Source organism: Formica exsecta, unplaced genomic scaffold (genome assembly GCF_003651465.1).
Source record: "Formica exsecta isolate Colony F162 unplaced genomic scaffold, ASM365146v1 scaffold22, whole genome shotgun sequence".
NCBI classification, from domain to species: Eukaryota; Metazoa; Arthropoda; class Insecta; order Hymenoptera; family Formicidae; genus Formica; species Formica exsecta.
The window spans coordinates 11,902-31,478 of NW_021849497.1; the positions used below are offsets into that span (position 1 = coordinate 11,902).

General features: G+C 36.4%; 2 protein-coding genes across 8 annotated transcripts in view; one reads left to right on the top strand and one right to left on the bottom strand.

The window, feature by feature from the left end:
• The window catches only part of LOC115235387 (protein expanded-like), a 45,639-nt gene that overhangs the window by 2,416 nt on the left and 23,646 nt on the right, over positions 1-19,577 (top strand). Inside the window, exon 2 of the mRNA XM_029807147.1 lies at positions 872-951. Coding sequence (XP_029663007.1) covers positions 872-951 — 80 coding nt within the window. The remainder of the gene's footprint in view (positions 1-871; positions 952-19,577) is intronic.
• LOC115235390 (zinc finger BED domain-containing protein 1-like) lies at positions 2,810-12,570 on the bottom strand. 7 transcript variants are annotated; one of them, XR_003884019.1, is made up of 6 exons: positions 8,012-8,463; positions 7,467-7,828; positions 7,344-7,395; positions 6,891-7,268; positions 4,326-5,444; positions 3,600-3,844 (listed from the first exon to the last, which is right to left on the bottom strand). XR_003884019.1 is itself a non-coding variant. In XM_029807154.1 (6 exons), the coding sequence occupies exons 5-6, from the start codon at positions 5,035-5,037 to the stop codon at positions 3,786-3,788; spliced, it is 771 nt and encodes a 256-aa protein (XP_029663014.1). In that variant the 5' UTR covers positions 5,038-5,444; positions 6,891-7,268; positions 7,344-7,395; positions 7,467-7,828; positions 8,012-8,471; the 3' UTR covers positions 3,600-3,785. The 7 variants fall into 7 exon arrangements, 5 of the variants coding, with proteins under 5 accessions (XP_029663012.1, XP_029663014.1, XP_029663016.1 ...); XM_029807154.1 differs by having other exon boundaries at positions 8,012-8,471; XM_029807152.1 differs by lacking the exon at positions 4,326-5,444 and having other exon boundaries at positions 2,810-3,844; positions 5,773-7,268; positions 8,012-8,472.

Here is a 19,577-nt window from a genome sequence, read left to right on the forward strand (position 1 = left end):
TTTTTTTCATTATCATTATCATTATCGTTATATTTATTAGATATTTGCGTTTTTACGTTTTGAATGGAACTCCTCTCTTGGCTATTAATTCTATTCGGGATTTAGGGGTGTAATTTTGCTATGACTTATCCTTTAAGAAACATATACATCTCATTACAAGCTCTACGTTCAAGAGACTTGGTTTCATAAGCCGACCGTGTAAAAAAAAATGAAATTATTGTATTGCACCCTTGTGAGACCGCAATTAGAATATGCCTCAATCGTTTGGTTTCCTTTTCACGCAAATCAATGTGCTCTGCTTAAGAAGATTTAAGACCATTTTCTTCATCGCGTTAGTTTTAACTTGCATATACCGACGAACTTTTTTGATCACAACTATGACTATTTACTGAAAGATCTAAAATTGCTAATTTTAAAAAAATTGTAGAGTTTTATTGGATTTGTGTCTAAACTGTAAATGGTTACTCCTGATCTACTCGAGCAAATCAATCCACGTGTTCCTTTAAAATCGCTTAGATACAATCAATTATTTTTTGTTGAACCTACCACCGTATGTGCTTGCTGACAAATGATTTTCCGACGCACATGAATTTTTTTCATCCAAATTTAAATTCAACTAAAATAATTCTTTCTCGTTATTTCTTTCTCGTTAGTTTAATATCATATGAAAGAGAATGCTATTATCATATTTAAGCTGAAATTTTTACTCAAGTTGTGAATTTCTATTAATTACTTTTTTTCGACTTTGATTTATATTAATTTTGATGTGTATTATTAGCTCTGTATTAGAGCGTTTCTTCTCCGTTAAAAATGGATGAAATAAATAAAATAAATGAATCTTAAAATAAACGAATCATTTTTACTATTTCAGATGGCGAGTACCTCTTTGTGGATTCCGAAAATAAGTTGAACAAGTATGCCCCGAAGAATTGGCGAAACTCTCATACATATGTAAGTAATTATTGTTTGATGAATAGCCTGAAATATGTGAACTGATGGTTGCTGGAGACATCCAAATTATCGAGATTTGAAAGAATTACTAAGATGATTAGAGATTAATACCAGGTGTGTTTTTCGAGCTTTATTGAGTAACGGTTTCGAGATGACTATGGGCTTTGACAGACACTCACAAGGGAACCTCGCAAACCCGAAAATTTTGATTTTGATGAAACTTTAGACATATAAGGGGGATCAATAGATGAATTTAGAAATTTTCAGTTGCTGCCCAAAAACGGTTCTAAAAATTTTTCAGAAATCTTTTTAAAAAATAATTTTTTCAAATTTTTATTAATGTGGTTAAATAGAACTGTTTTTACCATAAAATTTTTGTATAAAACATTTTTTGATATCTCGAATAGTTTTCGAGATATATCGAGAAAAAGCAAAAAGCCGCTTTACGTATGTGAGGTGCTTTCACCCCTTAGAATCGTTTTTGGATAGCAACTGAAAATTTCTAAATTCATCTATTAACCTCCTCTACATGTCTGTAAAGTTTCACCAAAATAAGAATTTTCGGGTTCGCGAGAGGTTCCCTTATCAGTACATAGATTTTAAAATCGCGGTAGCTAGAGATTTGAATGTGTGGATGCCGTTTAATGTATATGTGCGTAAGTATAAATGTGTGTATACATATATGAGTGATATCGAGGTAAACAGTTAGAAAAACTAGCGCAAATCCGCGTGCTGTCGAAAGCGGTTTAAAGAGAATATAATAGAGAGTGATATAATATAGAAAATTAAGATAAACAGAGATTTAAATGATACAAATGTGATAACGAATAAATCTTTCGAGAATTTATTTTAATTAAATGAATTGAAGTGAGAATTATTAAATTATTATAAATTGGAATTCGAGTTAGAGTTTTGCCCGAACATTCCGCCCGCCTTGTCAACTTTATATTGACAAAATAAGAGTATCTTTTTCAAAAAGCTTGCGGAATAGAAATTGAAATAGTCTTTTTTGAGTTGTTACATCCAGACTCGAGGAAGGATGAGTCAATGGAAGGGCGCAACAACTATCTTAATTATCCCGAAATCAGATGCTTTGCGATATAAGAATCGTGTCGAACGAACTCGCAGGTCTGAAAGTTAGGTAAATGACCGTTCGGGTCGCTATTACGCTGTTTATTCAGACGTTCGCTCAGTGGTCCCTTTTCGGTCAAGGAATTTAATTCCTTTTACGCGAGATGGAACTTAGTGCGATCTTCGTACTGGGAACGACAGAGGGGTTAAGAAATGTTTGATTAGTTAAATAAAAATATAATTTTATTCATTAGAAAAATGAAGGTTTAAATACATGTTATATATATATACAGGGTGTCCTAGACCACCAGTACACCCCTTTTCTTTCAAAAACTAAGCATTTTAGAGAAAAATGTTTTCAACAAAAATTGTATGGTTTTGAGGGGAACATAAGATGGTGTCATTGGTTTGACCTTGGATGGCATCGTTATAAGGACACGTGAAGGTCACCTTCAATTTTTTAAATGGAACTTTTCTTTCAAAAACTAAGCATTTTAGAGAAAAAGTCAGATTAAAATATAAAATAACTCAAAAAGTACTTAATAAAAAAATAATTTATTAGTGTTTTGAAAAGCTTTCGGGATAAGCTATAAGAATATGCAATGAAAAATAAAGGATTCCATTTAAGAAATTAAAGGTGTCCTTGACTTGACCTTAACGATGCCATCCAAGGTCAAACCAATGACACCATCTTATGTTCCCCTCAAAACCATACAATTTTTGTTCAAAATGTTTTTCTCTAAAATGCTTAGTTTTTGAAAGAAAAGGGGTGTACGGTTGGTCTAGGACACTCTGTATATATAAAAGATGATAATATTAATCGTGTGAGTGTAAATGTGTTTGTGTATGGTTGAGCTTATCTCTTCGCGGGTGTTACACAAGTTCGGGAGATATCAGCCAGACTAATTAGAGAAAGATTCTATCGTTAAGATTAAATCTCTGACTGGTAAATACAATATGTGATTATCTTTCAGAAAATATCAAAAAATAAAGTGTAAAAATACGTCAGTGTGGAAAATGGATCATTGAATGAGGAAATACATAAGGAAATTTTTAAATCGTGCTTAGTTTTGATAGGATGACTCTGCTTCTAAATCAGGAAGTTCATTGATAAATTCCTGGATTGCCTTCTCGAAATCATCCGATTCGGAAGATTAAGAAGAAGGAGGATGCGAATTATTGAGAACGACTGTTGATAGGGAGGAAAATGATTGCGGGGAGAGTAGTGGTTCAGGGGAAGGAGAGTTCAGGCGTTCGGGAGAATACACGGGAGAGTAGCTAGGCGAAAAATGGTAGGGGGAAAGAGGAAGGGTTGTAGGTTCGGTGGATCGTGTGATTGTTTGTGTGTCTGTGTGCGCGTGTGATGAGCTAAACCTACTCCTAGTAATCGCTAGATTGGTAAGGTTCGAATTTGTAGAAGCTCGGGTCAACACCTTCCGATGGATCTGATTCGTGCAGCGGGTCGTAAGATATATAATTTGCCCGATCTGGTTCTCACTACGGAACCAGTGTAAATAATAAGATTTCTATTAGGGATGGGCGATGTGTGAAAAAAATCGATATTAAATTAATCGACGTTTGAATACATCGATGTTGATTAATCAATCATTTACAAAAAGTATCGATACATCGATTATTTTCCAAAATAAAGGAACATTTTTTAATTATAAGAATAGTTGAAAAGTCAATGGCTTTATAGAGGAATAACGCGAATTAATGAATATAATTTATTTTATTTATTCTTTTGTTAATAAAATTTCCCATCAGAAACAGGTTTCCGAAATGCTGCGGTGCACTTTCCAAATGTTGCTGTCAGCTGTCACTATAAATAATTTTCAGAAATTATTATTACGGCCAATCACGACTTGTGAAATGTACATGCTTTCATAGCAAACCAAAACCATAATCCATAATCCATAAATCAAGGCATTGTATGATAAATTAATGTGGTGCTGCTAACTCCTGGTACTTCATGAGTAAGAAAGGAAATAGTGGCATATTTTTTAAGGGAATAGTTCAAAATGGAAGTTCTATTTAATTAGAAGTAATGTGTATACAAACATCCTATACAATTAGTGCGCAATTAAATATATTTATAAAAATGAAATTAAAATTAGTAAATAAAGGTTTAGCTTTCCAATAAAAGATGAATCTCACTTAGGAAAGAAGAACAAATAAAAAAGTAAAGAAAGGAAGACAGAGCAAACAAATAAAACCACATACACACACACAGTATTTTTATGTTAGTCCCCATTCTTCATTTGACATACTGCTAAAAAATAATAACACATTGAGATGCTCACCAGTAAGACGACTGCGATTATCAGTTTTTACATTCCCAGCATGTGAAAATAAACGTTCGCATGGCACTGAGGTTGAAATAATGCTCAGATACTGCAATGCCAATTTGGACAATAGTGGAAATGCAGGCTTCAGTAATTCCCAATGGTTGAAAGCATTCTCTGAACGCTTAATCACCGGCTGATGCAAATATTGTTTCAATTCCAGATTCAAACTTTTAGAATCTGTATCAGTTACCTCTCTATTTTTCATCACAAGATTATCGTAAAAATGCCACAGATTTGGAGTTGAACTCTTCACATTATTAACATCTTGATCGTTTTCTATTGCCTTTTTTGTTTTATAACTAGAGATCTTTCTCATCTGATTGTCAATATCTTGGATTGCATTGGAAGCTGCTAAAGCAGTTTTGAAGTGCAGTCGTTTGAAGCGAGGATCTAAAATTGTTGAGATTGCGAGAATTCGAGTCAATTCCAGATGTTGAAATTTATTGTTGATCTGATTGAGCAACTTCGCCTGAAACTCGTTGCCAATTTCTGTTGCAGTCACGCAATCAGTAATAGCTGCTGTCATGCAGTGGATAATTGGAATCATGACGCTACAAGTGGGATAGTTTTCCTCGCTTATCTTGGTAATTACACTTGCGACAGAATTCATCAATGCTACCAAATCTTTTAGAACCGAAATTTCAGTCCTTGAGAGCATATCTGGCATATTGGTACATTTTGATATTACTGGATAAACATATTCCTCTAGTGCCAAAAAAACGCTCTAACATGTAGTACCCATTATGTTGTATTCCATCGCGTTTCAATATCCTGGATAAACTTCAAGACCGTTCCGTCGGTTTTTCCATCACGTTTCTGCAGTCTTTTCAATTCATCGGATGCGACAATACTGTGTCTGGTGAGTCTCACAATCTTTTTTACTTTACTTATAATTCCCATGGCAGGTTGGATGGACAGTAGTGCGTTCGGCACCAAATGGGATAGGATGTGCGCGAAACAAGATAATTGTTTACTACTTCCAACTAATTTGATAACTGCGCTTCTAATATTTGCTGCACTATCGCTAACCACAGCCATGACCTTGTTTGAGTCTATGTGGAAATCCTCCATAACCTTCAATAAAGAGTTAGTGGCATATTTTTTAAGGGAATAGTTCAAAATGGAAGTTCTATTTAATTAGAAGTAATGTGTATACAAACATCCTATACAATTAGTGCGCAATTAAATATATTTATAAAAATGAAATTAAAATTAGTAAATAAAGGTTTAGCTTTCCAATAAAAGATGAATCTCACTTAGGAAAGAAGAACAAATAAAAAAGTAAAGAAAGGAAGACAGAGCAAACAAATAAAACCACATACACACACACAGTATTTTTATGTTAGTCCCCATTCTTCATTTGACATACTGCTAAAAAATAATAACACATTGAGATGCTCACCAGTAAGACGACTGCGATTATCAGTTTTTACATTCCCAGCATGTGAAAATAAACGTTCGCATGGCACTGAGGTTGAAATAATGCTCAGATACTGCAATGCCAATTTGGACAATAGTGGAAATGCAGGCTTCAGTAATTCCCAATGGTTGAAAGCATTCTCTGAACGCTTAATCACCGGCTGATGCAAATATTGTTTCAATTCCAGATTCAAACTTTTAGAATCTGTATCAGTTACCTCTCTATTTTTCATCACAAGATTATCGTAAAAATGCCACAGATTTGGAGTTGAACTCTTCACATTATTAACATCTTGATCGTTTTCTATTGCCTTTTTTGTTTTATAACTAGAGATCTTTCTCATCTGATTGTCAATATCTTGGATTGCATTGGAAGCTGCTAAAGCAGTTTTGAAGTGCAGTCGTTTGAAGCGAGGATCTAAAATTGTTGAGATTGCGAGAATTCGAGTCAATTCCAGATGTTGAAATTTATTGTTGATCTGATTGAGCAACTTCGCCTGAAACTCGTTGCCAATTTCTGTTGCAGTCACGCAATCAGTAATAGCTGCTGTCATGCAGTGGATAATTGGAATCATGACGCTACAAGTGGGATAGTTTTCCTCGCTTATCTTGGTAATTACACTTGCGACAGAATTCATCAATGCTACCAAATCTTTTAGAACCGAAATTTCAGTCCTTGAGAGCATATCTGGCATATTGGTACATTTTGATATTACTGAATAAACATATTCCTCTAGTGCCAAAAAACGCTCTAACATGTAGTACCCATCATGTTGTATTCCATCGCGTTTCAATATCCTGGATAAACTTCAAGACCGTTCCGTCGGTTTTTCCATCACGTTTCTGCAGTCTTTTCAATTCATCGGATGCGACAATACTGTGTCTGGTGAGTCTCACAATCTTTTTTACTTTACTTATAATTCCCATGGCAGGTTGGATGGACAGTAGTGCGTTCGGCACCAAATGGGATAGGATGTGCGCGAAACAAGATAATTGTTTACTACTTCCAACTAATTTGATAACTGCGCTTCTAATATTTGCTGCACTATCGCTAACCACAGCCATGACCTTGTTTGAGTCTATGTGGAAATCCTCCATAACCTTCAATAAAGAGTCATGTAAGTAATCACTGGTATGATTCTTATCTAATGGTAAAACTCCCAAATATCCATTTTTCATCTCACAATCAGCTCCCAGGTAATGGATGGTTACACCAAGATAACTCTGATTAGTAACATCGGTCCAGTTGTCACATGTTAAAGTATACTTTAATTTTTTCTTTGAACTGTTCTTTCATCATTTCATATCTTGCTCCCATCATGTTTGTAATGGTCTTCCTACTTGGAATGTTATATAAGGGAGCTGTAGCTTTCATAAGCACCTTGAATCCCTTTGCCTCTACAGTAGAGAGTGGGAGTTTGTCAACGGCAATCATATACATAATTGACAATGTTATTCTATCTGCAGTATGTCCACCCTCTGAAAACATTATTATTATTTTAATTATTATATATATATATATTAAAAACAATTGTTTTTTAATTTTTCACCAACCTTTGAAGGACTTTATCCTGCTAAAAGCATCGTCAATTCGTGATTGATTGCCCTGTAATTATTATTTTTAGAACATATCAATAAAAAATTTATATCATGTATTTTGCATTTTAAAAATCATACCAATTGGAGTTTCTTTCTTTTAGAAATCTGAAGAACTTTGCTAACAGATCCATAACTTCCTTTAGAAGACTCCGAGTCAGAATTACATTTTCTTCTCTTATATGGTTGTGATATTAATATCTCATGCTTCCTTGAAAGATACTGCATTAGGTTTGTGGTATTTCTACTATGTTTTACGATTTTTTCACAGAAACAGCATTTGGCTGATGTGTCATTATGTTTTGTGTAGTGTTTCCACGCAAAACTTGTTTGTTTGGCAGGAAGATTCTGCACAGGCATCTTTTGTAATTTGCATCGAAGGGATTGATCCTCTGGACTTTGAGATGAAATATCAACACTTTCCTCTCCAATATTTGGAATATCTGTTGACGATTTATTCATAACCTCGTTAGATGATCACGATGGTTACGACTTTTGAAGTTTTTATACTAGATTATATATATGTATCCATACAAAGTTTGTTATCATTAGATAATAAACATTCTATATGTATAACAGAGGTTCAAAAATTATATACAATTTTGTGTAATAGAAATATTGCTTACCGTTGTCAGGAAATACTGGATCCATTGCAATTCACAACACCTTCGTGAATGGCTTTCAATAGCGAATATATACACTTGAAATTTTTTATTCAAAATTAAAATTTTCGAATAGATATTTGATCTAGCGCTTACACTTATGACATCGCGCACACGTGTAGAAATAATCGATACTGTCACAAAACAAAATGCGCTATCGAGCGTAACAAAAGATTGCCGGAAGCGAAAAATGCCTGTACTCTATTCCCTTGAATTATCCTGTGCAACAGGGCAGAGAAAAACAGACGATTTTCTCTTACTCCTCCGGGTATAAAACGGTGCGCTCTGCTGCAGCCGTACTTACTTAAGATAAATTTCTACTACCGCGAGTCTTTTAACTTGGGCACATACATTACACGTGTACGCAGACCTACGCTATTCCCAATTCCCACGCTATTCAACGATGCTCGCGCACACGGATGATGTTTCAAGTTTCCAAAACGCAGCCTTGGCCAATCACCAATACTGACGTCACCGTGACGTCATTGCGCCTGCGCAGAAGCGTCAGCGAACTAAACCTTGATGGCGCGGGGTAAGGTGCAACCTTACAATAGAAAATAATAAGAAAAAAATTATCGATGTCTGACATAAACAATCGAACATCAATGTATCGGATGAAGAAAACATCGAACCGATTAATCGATTATTAGAAAGAAAACTATCGACCATTTTGATTAATCGATAAACATCCCTAATTTCTATCGCGTATATGAATAAAAATTGATTAGTTGAGGCTTACTTTTTATTGTTTTTTCGGAACAATAAAAGAGTTGATTTTTCTTACGCTCTGGGTCGCTCTAAGTCTCGTGGTGTGATTGGATCTCCGGATGACGAGTGAAGACACTGGCGAAAACTCGGTGGTGCACTATGTTGTGAATAAATAACTGACGAAAACTAAGAATGACTGAATGACTGACTGACTGCCGAAAAAAACTGGATTTGACGAAAACTGATTAGCTGACTAATTGACGAAAAACTGTTTGTGCGAGTCTCGCGAGCTCCCTTTTTATAGTTCGTCGATGTCAGGTCGAAAGTCCATTGAACATTTTTCGACAGATTTGTGCGCACGTGATTCTAAGATGGATAACAAAGATCTGGTAAATATAGCGAATAGGGGACCCAGCCCCAATAACCTTGACCTTGACATATGTTGTCAAGGACAATCTTATTTTTCTATGATTTTAATCGATATTGCTGCGGTTGTTGTTATTACATATTTCGTAAGGTGTTTTCATCGTCTTTTAGTTGTTTCATTGTTGTTTCACTGGAGAATTTTATTGTATGAGATATCTATTATACTATTTTTTTATTTACCTAGAGAAGGTTGGCGTAGTTCTTTTTGTTTTCCTCGCGGTTACTCATGGATATATTTACTGATAATTGATGAAATGTATAAAAAGTTGTGTGGTGCAAGACGTTCTATTTACTGAGAGACTTATTACCAATCGACGATCCTTGCCGTAATTTCGTGGAAGGTAGGAATCGTGGAATCGGCAGGACGTAACAGAGTCTTCGTTAGCGTTCGGTAAAACACAATTTTACTATAGATCTCTTAAGAGTTGAAGTTGCTGTTTCGACAGTCACTATTCGATCGATTCCGTCAGCATCAGGATGCACATCAATTATACGCCCGAGAGGCCATTTGACGGAGGAAAGCATTTGTCCTTGATGAATACAAGAACGTCCTTTTTAAAGGAGTTTTGCTTACGATTCCACTTGGATGAGACCTGCAACTGATGCAGGTACTCCGAGGACTATTATTGCCAGAAGGATTCTGTCATCTGACGTAGCAATTGCAAGCGTGATAGCCGATTCCGAAATAGTTCCTCGAGAGACGGTTCCGGGACGGTAGCGAGCGCTGATCGCACGAGAAAGTGTTCAGGTATAAAAGCGGAAGCGTTAGAGGAATCGTCTGAAAAAGCGGCTAGTGGACGCGAGTTTAAGATAGCTTTGATTTGAATTAAGAGCGTTGACAGTTTTTCATAGGTTATTTCATAAATGAACAGTGTGTCACCGATGACTTGACGGAAATGAAATTTGACTGATTTTATTCCAGCCTCCCATTTTCCACCAAAGCGTGAAGCGGAAGGAGAGTTAAATCTCCACGTCACATCCATCGTTCGCGATGGATTTACGATGTGAGTCCATTCTTGAGAGTAAGCAATGAACATTTTCTTTAGTTCTCCGTTGGCGCCTATGAGATTGGCACTGCAGTCACTCGTTATGGATGAGCAGAGGCCTTGACATCTGATAAAGCATTTGTATGCGACAATGAATTCTTCGGTCGAATAATCGGTAGCTACTTCCAAATATATGGCGGATGTGCTGAAGCAGATAAATGATAAAATAGCCCTTGTAAGTCTTGCCTACGACATCGGAGTATCCAATGAGACTGGAATGTTTTGTGTCATCTTCGTATAAAATACTGTAATTTGTAAATCGTTCCTAAGAGATAGTGCATGATGCGTTGTTCCAATAATTATTATCATGTTCAATAACATATTTACTGACATTACTAACTGTAAAAGTGATATCTGGTCGCAAAATTGTTGCTACAAACAGTGATGAACCGATCGCTTTGCGATAAGATAATCTCTTACATTTGCATTCTCCAGTCTCAATTGGATTTAGAATTACATGAGAATTCGCGGGCACACTTTTACGCATTAATCATACCGAACTTCTCAATTATTTTTTTAATATATGTCTTTTGATATATAAATAATGTTTTCAATTCTCGATTACGTTTGATCTCTATTGCTGTAAAGTAATATACATCACCAATAGTTATATAAAATGATTCTCGAAATAAATTGAAAATAGTCAGAACTTTCTCTGATTTCGCAGCAATTATAACCCGTCATCTACAAATAATTTATTTATTTATTTATTTATAAACCGAAAAGAGGTCCCTTTAGTACAAAAAAGAAATGTAATTACAATTTCAACATCAACAAAAAACACAGAATAAGATGCTAAGAGAATAAATGAGAAAAGACAGACATAACAAATTACAACAAAAATATATATAAAAAAAAAATAAAATAAAATAGAATAAAGAAAATCTAACGAAATAATGATCGTTAAGAACTAAGAGATATTTGGAAGAAATCCACGCGATCAGAGAATTCATTAGCCAGTAAACATGGCCGATTCAGAGGTTTGAATTTGCCGTAAGAAGCAGGATGCACTTTCTCATAAAAAATTAAATTGTTTCTGAGAGGCTTGGCTGGAATATGCAACTTTACGCGATCCAATAAGTCCGGGCAAATAATATCCTCACTAACCAATTTAAAAAAAAAACAACAAATCTAAATATCTTCTTCTACTTTCTAATATTACAAACTTAAACATATTTCACATAATCATATAATCATATAATCATATGTATAGTCGGAATAACACATTGGATTCTCCGTAAGAAAACTAACTCTCCAGAGAAAGCGATGGATTGTCTCCATCATTGCACAATATTTAATTTGGTACGGAGCCCAAACGATGGCGGCATATTTCAACTGTGGTCTAACTAACGAGCAAAATAATAGTTGTAACCTATAAATATTATTAAAATATTTACAAGACCGCATAACAAATTCAAGCTTTTTAAATGTCTCGTAATAGCCTAAATATGTTTTACAAAGGAGAAATCAGCACAAAATATTATACCTAAGTCACGAATAGAATCGATAACCGAAATAGCAGCAGTGATGCAAACTCTGCGGCTTCTGCCCGCTACCAGCGCATGTGGAGGGGGTAGCGCACACAAGGAACGAGTCCTGTACGTGTGTTGAAGGACTTTATCCTGCTAAAAGCATCGTCAATTCGTGATTTATTGCCCTGTAATTATTATTTTTAGAACATATCAATAAAAAATTTATATCATGTATTTTGCATTTTAAAAATCATACCAATTGGAGTTTCTTTCTTTTAGAAATCTGAAGAACTTTGCTAACAGATCCATAACTTCCTTTAGAAGACTCCGAGTCAGAATTACATTTTCTTCTCTTATATGGTTGTGATATTAATATCTCATGCTTCCTTGAAAGATACTGCATTAGGTTTGTGGTATTTCTACTATGTTTTACGATTTTTTCACAGAAACAGCATTTGGCTGATGTGTCATTATGTTTTGTGTAGTGTTTCCACGCAAAACTTGTTTGTTTGGCAGGAAGATTCTGCACAGGCATCTTTTGTAATTTGCATCGAAGGGATTGATCCTCTGGACTTTGAGATGAAATATCAACACTTTCCTCTCCAATATTTGGAATATCTGTTGACGATTTATTCATAACCTCGTTAGATGATCACGATGGTTACGACTTTTGAAGTTTTTATACTAGATTATATATATGTATCCATACAAAGTTTGTTATCATTAGATAATAAACATTCTATATGTATAACAGAGGTTCAAAAATTATATACAATTTTGTGTAATAGAAATATTGCTTACCGTTGTCAGGAAATACTGGATCCATTGCAATTCACAACACCTTCGTGAATGGCTTTCAATAGCGAATATACACTTGAAATTTTTTATTCAAAATTAAAATTTTCGAATAAATATTTGATCTAGCGCTTACACTTATGACATCGCGCACACGTGTAGAAATAATCGATACTGTCACAAAACAAAATGCGCTATCGAGCGTAACAAAAGATTGCCGGAAGCGAAAAATGCCTTTAATGATTAAAATATAAAATAACTCGAAAAGTACTTTATGAAAAAATACATTATTATAATGTTTTGGAAAGCTCTCGACATAAGCTATAAGAATATGCAATAAAAAATAGGGGATTCCATTTAAGAAAGTAAAAGTGTCCTTGACTTAACCTTAACGATGCCATCGTTTTTCTCTAAAATGCTTAGTTTTTGAAAGAAAAGGGGTGTACGGGTGGTCTAGGACACCCTGTATTTATATGCTACATATTTTGGGAAATGTAAACAATTAACTTTTTATTGATTAGAAAATTTGAAATAATTGCTATATTTATATATATGAGGTGCGTCTCAAAAGTAATGAGAATTATTTTTTTATACTTCCCACGAGGACTGCGTGAGGAAAATGGGGATGGAGGTTGTTGCGGGGGTATCTCAAGTATACGGCCGGACTATCCTCAGTTGAGCCCGAGCCTTTCGAAGCGTCGGTACATTACAAAAGTGCACTTTTGTTTTTCACTCTCGTTCAGTCAGCCGCGACGAGGGCTCTGAACAATCTCTCATATGAAGACTTCCAGCACTGCTACGAAGGATGGCAGCGTCGCTGGAATCGTGTTCAGTTTCAGGGGGCTTACTTTGAAGGTGATCGAGCCTAATTGTATGTTTTTTGAATAAAAGGATTTTTTTGGAAATCATTCTCATTATTTTTAGGACGCACCTCATATGTGTCTTTAAATATATGTATAGTTAATATGACATACACAAAATTATAATATTTTAATACATTTGTAAAGTATTGTTGCGGCCGCGGGCTATCTCGATAAATCTCAAACACGCGAAACACAATCGTCACTCGCGTACCACGCCGTAAATAAAGAATACACTTTATTAGAAAAAACAAAAGGAACTTTAATAATGGAACTCAACCAAACACAGAACTCAGAACAAATAATAATTATAATATCGTAATCGGCAAATACGTCTGCACGGAATGTCATCCGTCGCGAGACTAAGATGGCGGCTCTCTTTCAAAATGTCTCCCGTTGTTGTTAAACAAACCCCCGGCAACGCGCTTGGAAACTATCTCTCGGAGGCGGCATACTTCTGATACAAGGATGAAATCCAGGGACGCAACAGTATTTTGAAAAAAATAGTTTTTATCATTATTCATGATTTTTGTATCATTACAATGTTTATTATGAACCTTTGAATTGATACAATTTTTCACATTTTTTTTTCATCTTCCTGACAGAAGAAACTACCACTTTCTCGCGGTTTCCGTTAAGCAACAATATGTATGTCGTACATTATAATACAATTTAAATACAATGAGAATAACAGGAATATAATAAACAACATCCATAAATTTGAATATTATTTTATTACTGTTATTTTTTCAGATAAGAAATCTTTTTTAATAAAAAGGCGTACATGTATGGCCAAGAATGGATTTATACAGGGTGGTCCTCGTAACGGTCGCCACGATTTTTAAGGCACTTACAATAATCTGACATAAAAAAGTCATAAACAGAAATTTATCAGTTTCTATATAAATTAATTATTTAATTTATATTTCAATTTTATATCTATTTTTTGTGTAATATTTATTTTTATATGTTACGATTAATTTTACTTAATATGTAAAAGTTTATAAAAAAATAATTAATGAAAAAAGATTAATAATAAGCGCACGTCGCATAGCCAACTCGCCAGCTCAAGATTTCGAGGATCATATAGCCATGCTATATCTACAACTCAAGAGAGAAAGAGACAAAGGATGTTATGTCTGTCTTCTTCTATATCCCGAAGCTGGCTGAGCGTCGCGCACGCATGGACGAGGACTCATGCTTTAATGTGCGTTGCCAGCCTATCCCTTTCACATGCTGTGAGCGTGCTGTTGCGTCTGCAATCTGGCAGCTCTGGTGCCAAGTTCACATAGGTCGAAAAACACATTTATCAGCTTCCATTCTGACAAATTTAAATTGCCTCAAGAACTCACAAAATTTCGAGTTCCAACATCTTGGAGCCTGTTTTAAGCCGTAAAGTGATTTTTGTAATTTACATACAACGTCACTGCTGTTTTCATCACTTTTCCAAGTGTCAAAGTCCTCCGGAACCTCCATAAAAATTTCTTCTTCAAGATCTCCGTACAGAAGAGCAGTTATAATATCGAACTGTAGTAGCTCCAAGTCCTCTTGTATCACTACCGCCAGCAATATACGCAGCGAGTCATATCTAACTACTGGAGCAAATGTGTCGATATAGTCGATTCTTGCCTTCTGCATAAATCCTCGTGCACACAGTCTGGCTTTGAATCGGCACTTTCCCTTTTCAGCACCCCGTATGATCTTGAAAACCCATTTCGAATCGATTGTCTTCTTCAAGCTTTCTCGTTGAACAATCTCCCAAATCTGATTTTCTTCGTGGGCTTTTAGTTCCTCCTGAATAGCTTTTATCCACTTCTCTTTGTTAACACTGCTTGCTGCTTCTGCGTACGAGTCCGGTGTATTAAATTCAGCTAGATTCATTTCGTACTTTGCTGGAGTTTTCATTGTAGATCGATCTCTCAGGTCTTAATTGCCTGATTGCAGACGATTGACGAGTTTTCTCCTCTCTGCTTGCTCCTCTTCTTCTTCATCCTGGGTGATTTGTTCCTCATCAGCTTCCTCTTCTTCTCGAACCAATGGAATCATCACCTCTGTCTCTTTTTGCTTCTCCTCATTATCTTCTCGTCATCATAGTTGCTCCGCTGAATCTTTCGTTGAACGTTACGTTGAGTGATACTGAAACCTTTCTTGTCTTGGAATCATTAAGTCTGCAATTCTTAGACTCACCTTGATAACCAGGAGAACTTGTTTGGCTCGAGCGTCGAACTTACTGGTGAATTGTTTGGGTACTAGAGCAAATGCCTCAGTCCCAAAGATCCTTGTGTCCCAGATTCGGCTTCTTTTCTGTCCTTCGTATGGCGTGACCTTGGTAGCCATCTCCGATATTGTCGTCCGATTAAGTATATATGTATATATAGCTGTGCTGATTGCTTCTGTCCATAGGAATTTAGGAAGTCTCTTTGCTAGTAGCATCCTACGAGTAGACTCCACTATGGTACGATTGTCTCGCTCTGATCTGCTGTTTTGTTCGGGTGTGTATGGAGCAGTGTTCTTCATTACAATCCCTCTTGCGGACATATACTTTTGCATTTCCTCATTGCAGTACTCACGCCCATTGTCCGCTCGCATTGTCTTCAATGATTGTTCAAATTTGTTCAAGACTTTCTATTCGTAGTCCTTGAATTTTTCAAACACGTCCAACGTGTGTCTGATAAAATATGCGTGTCGATAGTTCGTAGCATCATCTTTGAAGATTACGAAGAATCTTGCACCTCCCAGGGATTCCTCCGACATATGCCCACAAACGTCACTATGTGTCAGTTCACCAGGCTTTGTCGATATTCTGTCACTTGTTTTCTTGAATGGCAGCTTGTGCGCTTTGCCGAGTTCACACGACTTGCAAAAGAATTCTGAAGTGTCTTTTATTGTAATACCTTCCACAAATTCTTTTTCCACCAGTTTATGTAGTGGACGCTTCCCCACGTGTCCAAGTCTCTCATGCCACACTCGCAGCCTTATCAATGACATGTTTATTTTATTTTGATTGTCCAATTGCAGTGTTTTGAAGAACATTCTGTAAATCTTGTTTTCTTGTTTCACATCAGTGGCAACAAGCACATTATCACGCAATATATTCACTTGATCCTCTTTGAACCGAACTTCATACCCTTTTATCGTACACGTGCCAATCGAGAAAAGATTCTTTTGTATTTTTGAAACATAGAGTACATTCACAATGCGCCAGCTCGTCCACTTGCCGTCCGCAAGTTTTTCAATAAGTACCGTTCCTACGCCGGCAACGTCGCACACTCCATCATCGCCTAACGATATAGTGTCGCCCGTCGGTAGAAATTTCGCAAACCACTCACGTCGATATGTGATGTGACGAGAGGCTCCGCTGTCGGTAAACCAGACATCTTGTGTATTGACATTCAGTCCTCTCACTTGTTCGATAGATGGCTCCACGCGCTGTTCACTGTCTTGACGACCACCACGACGACAATCACGTGACTGTTGTATATCTTGTGTATTGACATTCAGCAGTCCTCTCACTTGTTCGATAGATGGCTCCACGCGCTGTTCACTGTCTTGACGACCACCACGACGACAATCACGTGACTGATACGAGTCCCCGCTGCTTTGATTGCGCTTTTTCGCACGTTTCTTTTTCTCACTCAATTTCTCTGTTGTCTGAATCAGCATTTGTCTTTGCCTGCACCCTTTTTATAGCAGCTAGAGCACTCGTCGATTCGTCTTCGGCCGTGGGAAGACATTCTTCTTTTAACAGCTTCTCCTGTAGATTCTCCAGTGTTTGTCTTTCCGGGGCTATGTTATCCCAGGCTGTTTAAAGATTATTATACTTTAAAGTCAGGCTTACAAGAACCTTCGCCATGATCATGACCTCAGAGACGTTCTCTCCAACATCCGACAATTGGCGCGCCAAATTTTGCACTTTGGCCACGTGTTAAATCACAGAGTCACTCGGATTCATCCTATATTCATGGAACTTCTGCATCAGCAGTAATCTGCTCGACGCAGATCGTTGTTCGTGAATTACACTTAATCTATCCCACATTTCTTTGGCAGTTGTACATATTACCAGCGGTTCAAGCTGTTCGTATTCTAGCATGGTCGATATGAGAAACATAGCCTTGGCATTGTCTCTAACCCACGTTTTCGCGTTGGCGGATGTTGCATCAGCCGGCATGACCCTCGTGCCATTCACCACATCAATTATATCGTATGCCGCTAGAATCGCGTTCACTTGAAACTTCCAACCGAGAAAGTTTTTACCATCGAATCTGGTAACGTGCTTCGCTAACGATTCCTCCGCCATATCGAGAAACTATTAAAACTTTTGCACCGGTATCTTTACTGTAATGGCCGCTACACGCGCTCTTCCCAACCACTTTCCTTCACTTGTGTTCCTTCACTTGTTTTTACACTCGCGCAGACAGGGTCCTGGGCCCATAACCTGTTATAGCAGGTAGGTGAAGGCTATATTGAATAATGACAAATTAGCATGAACTGACTGTGATGACAGTTGCTCTGCGACTACCGCTGTCGTCACTGCAAAGAACATACTAGACTCTGTGATTGCGCGCGCAGTCAGTCATATACACACACGCATATTCCGGTTTTCGTTAGAAAGAGAATGAGAACATGTTTCAACCACTGAACTCTATACATACTAAAACGCGCCTTCCCATATAAGCCTGGCGTAAACGCGCAGGATGACAAATAAGGCTTTACGTGATCTTTTGTCTCTTTTCTCCTTAGGCCGCCACTTTTGATAATGGCCGCGTTCAGCAGAGAAAGCGCTTAGTTATCGTCTTGTCAACACTCGACGTTGGTTCGTTGGTTCTAAAAGTAAGAACCAATCACATTCGATTGCTACTAAGCGGTTTTCTCTGCTGAACGCGGCCAATACAATTAATATGAGCCTGGCGTAAACGCGCAGGATGACAAATAAGGCTTTACGTGATCTTTTGTCTCTTTTCCCCTTAGGCCGCCACTTTTGATAATGCCCGCGTTCAGCAGAGAAAGCGCTTAGTTATCGTCTTGTCAACACTCGACGTTGGTTCGTTGGTTCTAAAAGTAAGAACCAATCACATTCGATTGCTACTAAGCGGTTTTCTCTGCTGAACGCGGCCAATACAATTACCTCTAAAAGTTTGGTTGATGCCAATGATGTATGTATATGTATAGTCGACACCACTGTCACCATAGACTTTTGACGGTGATTGTACCACTAAAAAAGAAGACCTACAACAGAAAGAGACAAAAGATCACACAATGCCCTCTTTGTCATCCCGCATCTTGAGTAGCACGGCGCGTTCCAGTATATGTATATAGAGTTCAATGGTTTCAACATATACATTTAGCCATCTAGGGACACCATTCTTGCTTTTCAGTGTACATACATAGTATATACATATAAAGAAAATGTATATACATAGATTGTACTAATCATATGCATATGTATATACGAGAGATGTATACACGAATCTTTTATGTACATAATTCCGGTTATATTTGCACATACCTGTACATAGAATGTATGTGTATTTGATCAATGAAGTAAATACATAGAATATACAATATACATAAATGTATATACACTGCATATACTTTGTATTTTTTAATGTTTTGTGGGCAGTTTGAACTATTTAATTTGATATATATTTGTTACGGTCTATTTCTTTTAGTTTAAAATATAAAAGGGAATAGCAACTTTTGGTGGGACATTTTGTATATGTACATATTCATGTATATGCTAAATATCAGGGTTGGGTAAGTCAATTTTATTTTTTTTACCTAAGTTAAGTTTCAAGTTAATGGCCCATAAATTAACTAAGTTTACGTTAAAACAAAAATTAACTTACAAGGGGAACACCAGGTTATGTCCCCTCCGATTTCGCCGAGCTTGAGGTATATTATAGTCCTACTCTCCCACTAATTCATGGTAAAATAATACGAGCTAACGCTCAAGCATTTGCAAAAAAACGCATTTGAAAATTTGCGTGATCTGTATGTACGGATCTGTAAGTACAGATCAGCAACTAAGCAGCGTGGCTTGATGGATAAGGCGCGCGGCTACTACGCTGCGTATTGCTGGTTCAACTCTTACTTTTCGAATTTTTTTTTTCGATCTGCATTGAAGCTAATTGTTGTGTTAGATATTTTTATTATTTTAAGAGATAAATTATTATTATTAACTGTTCTAATTATAAAATTTATTTTATTTAAAAATTGATTTATT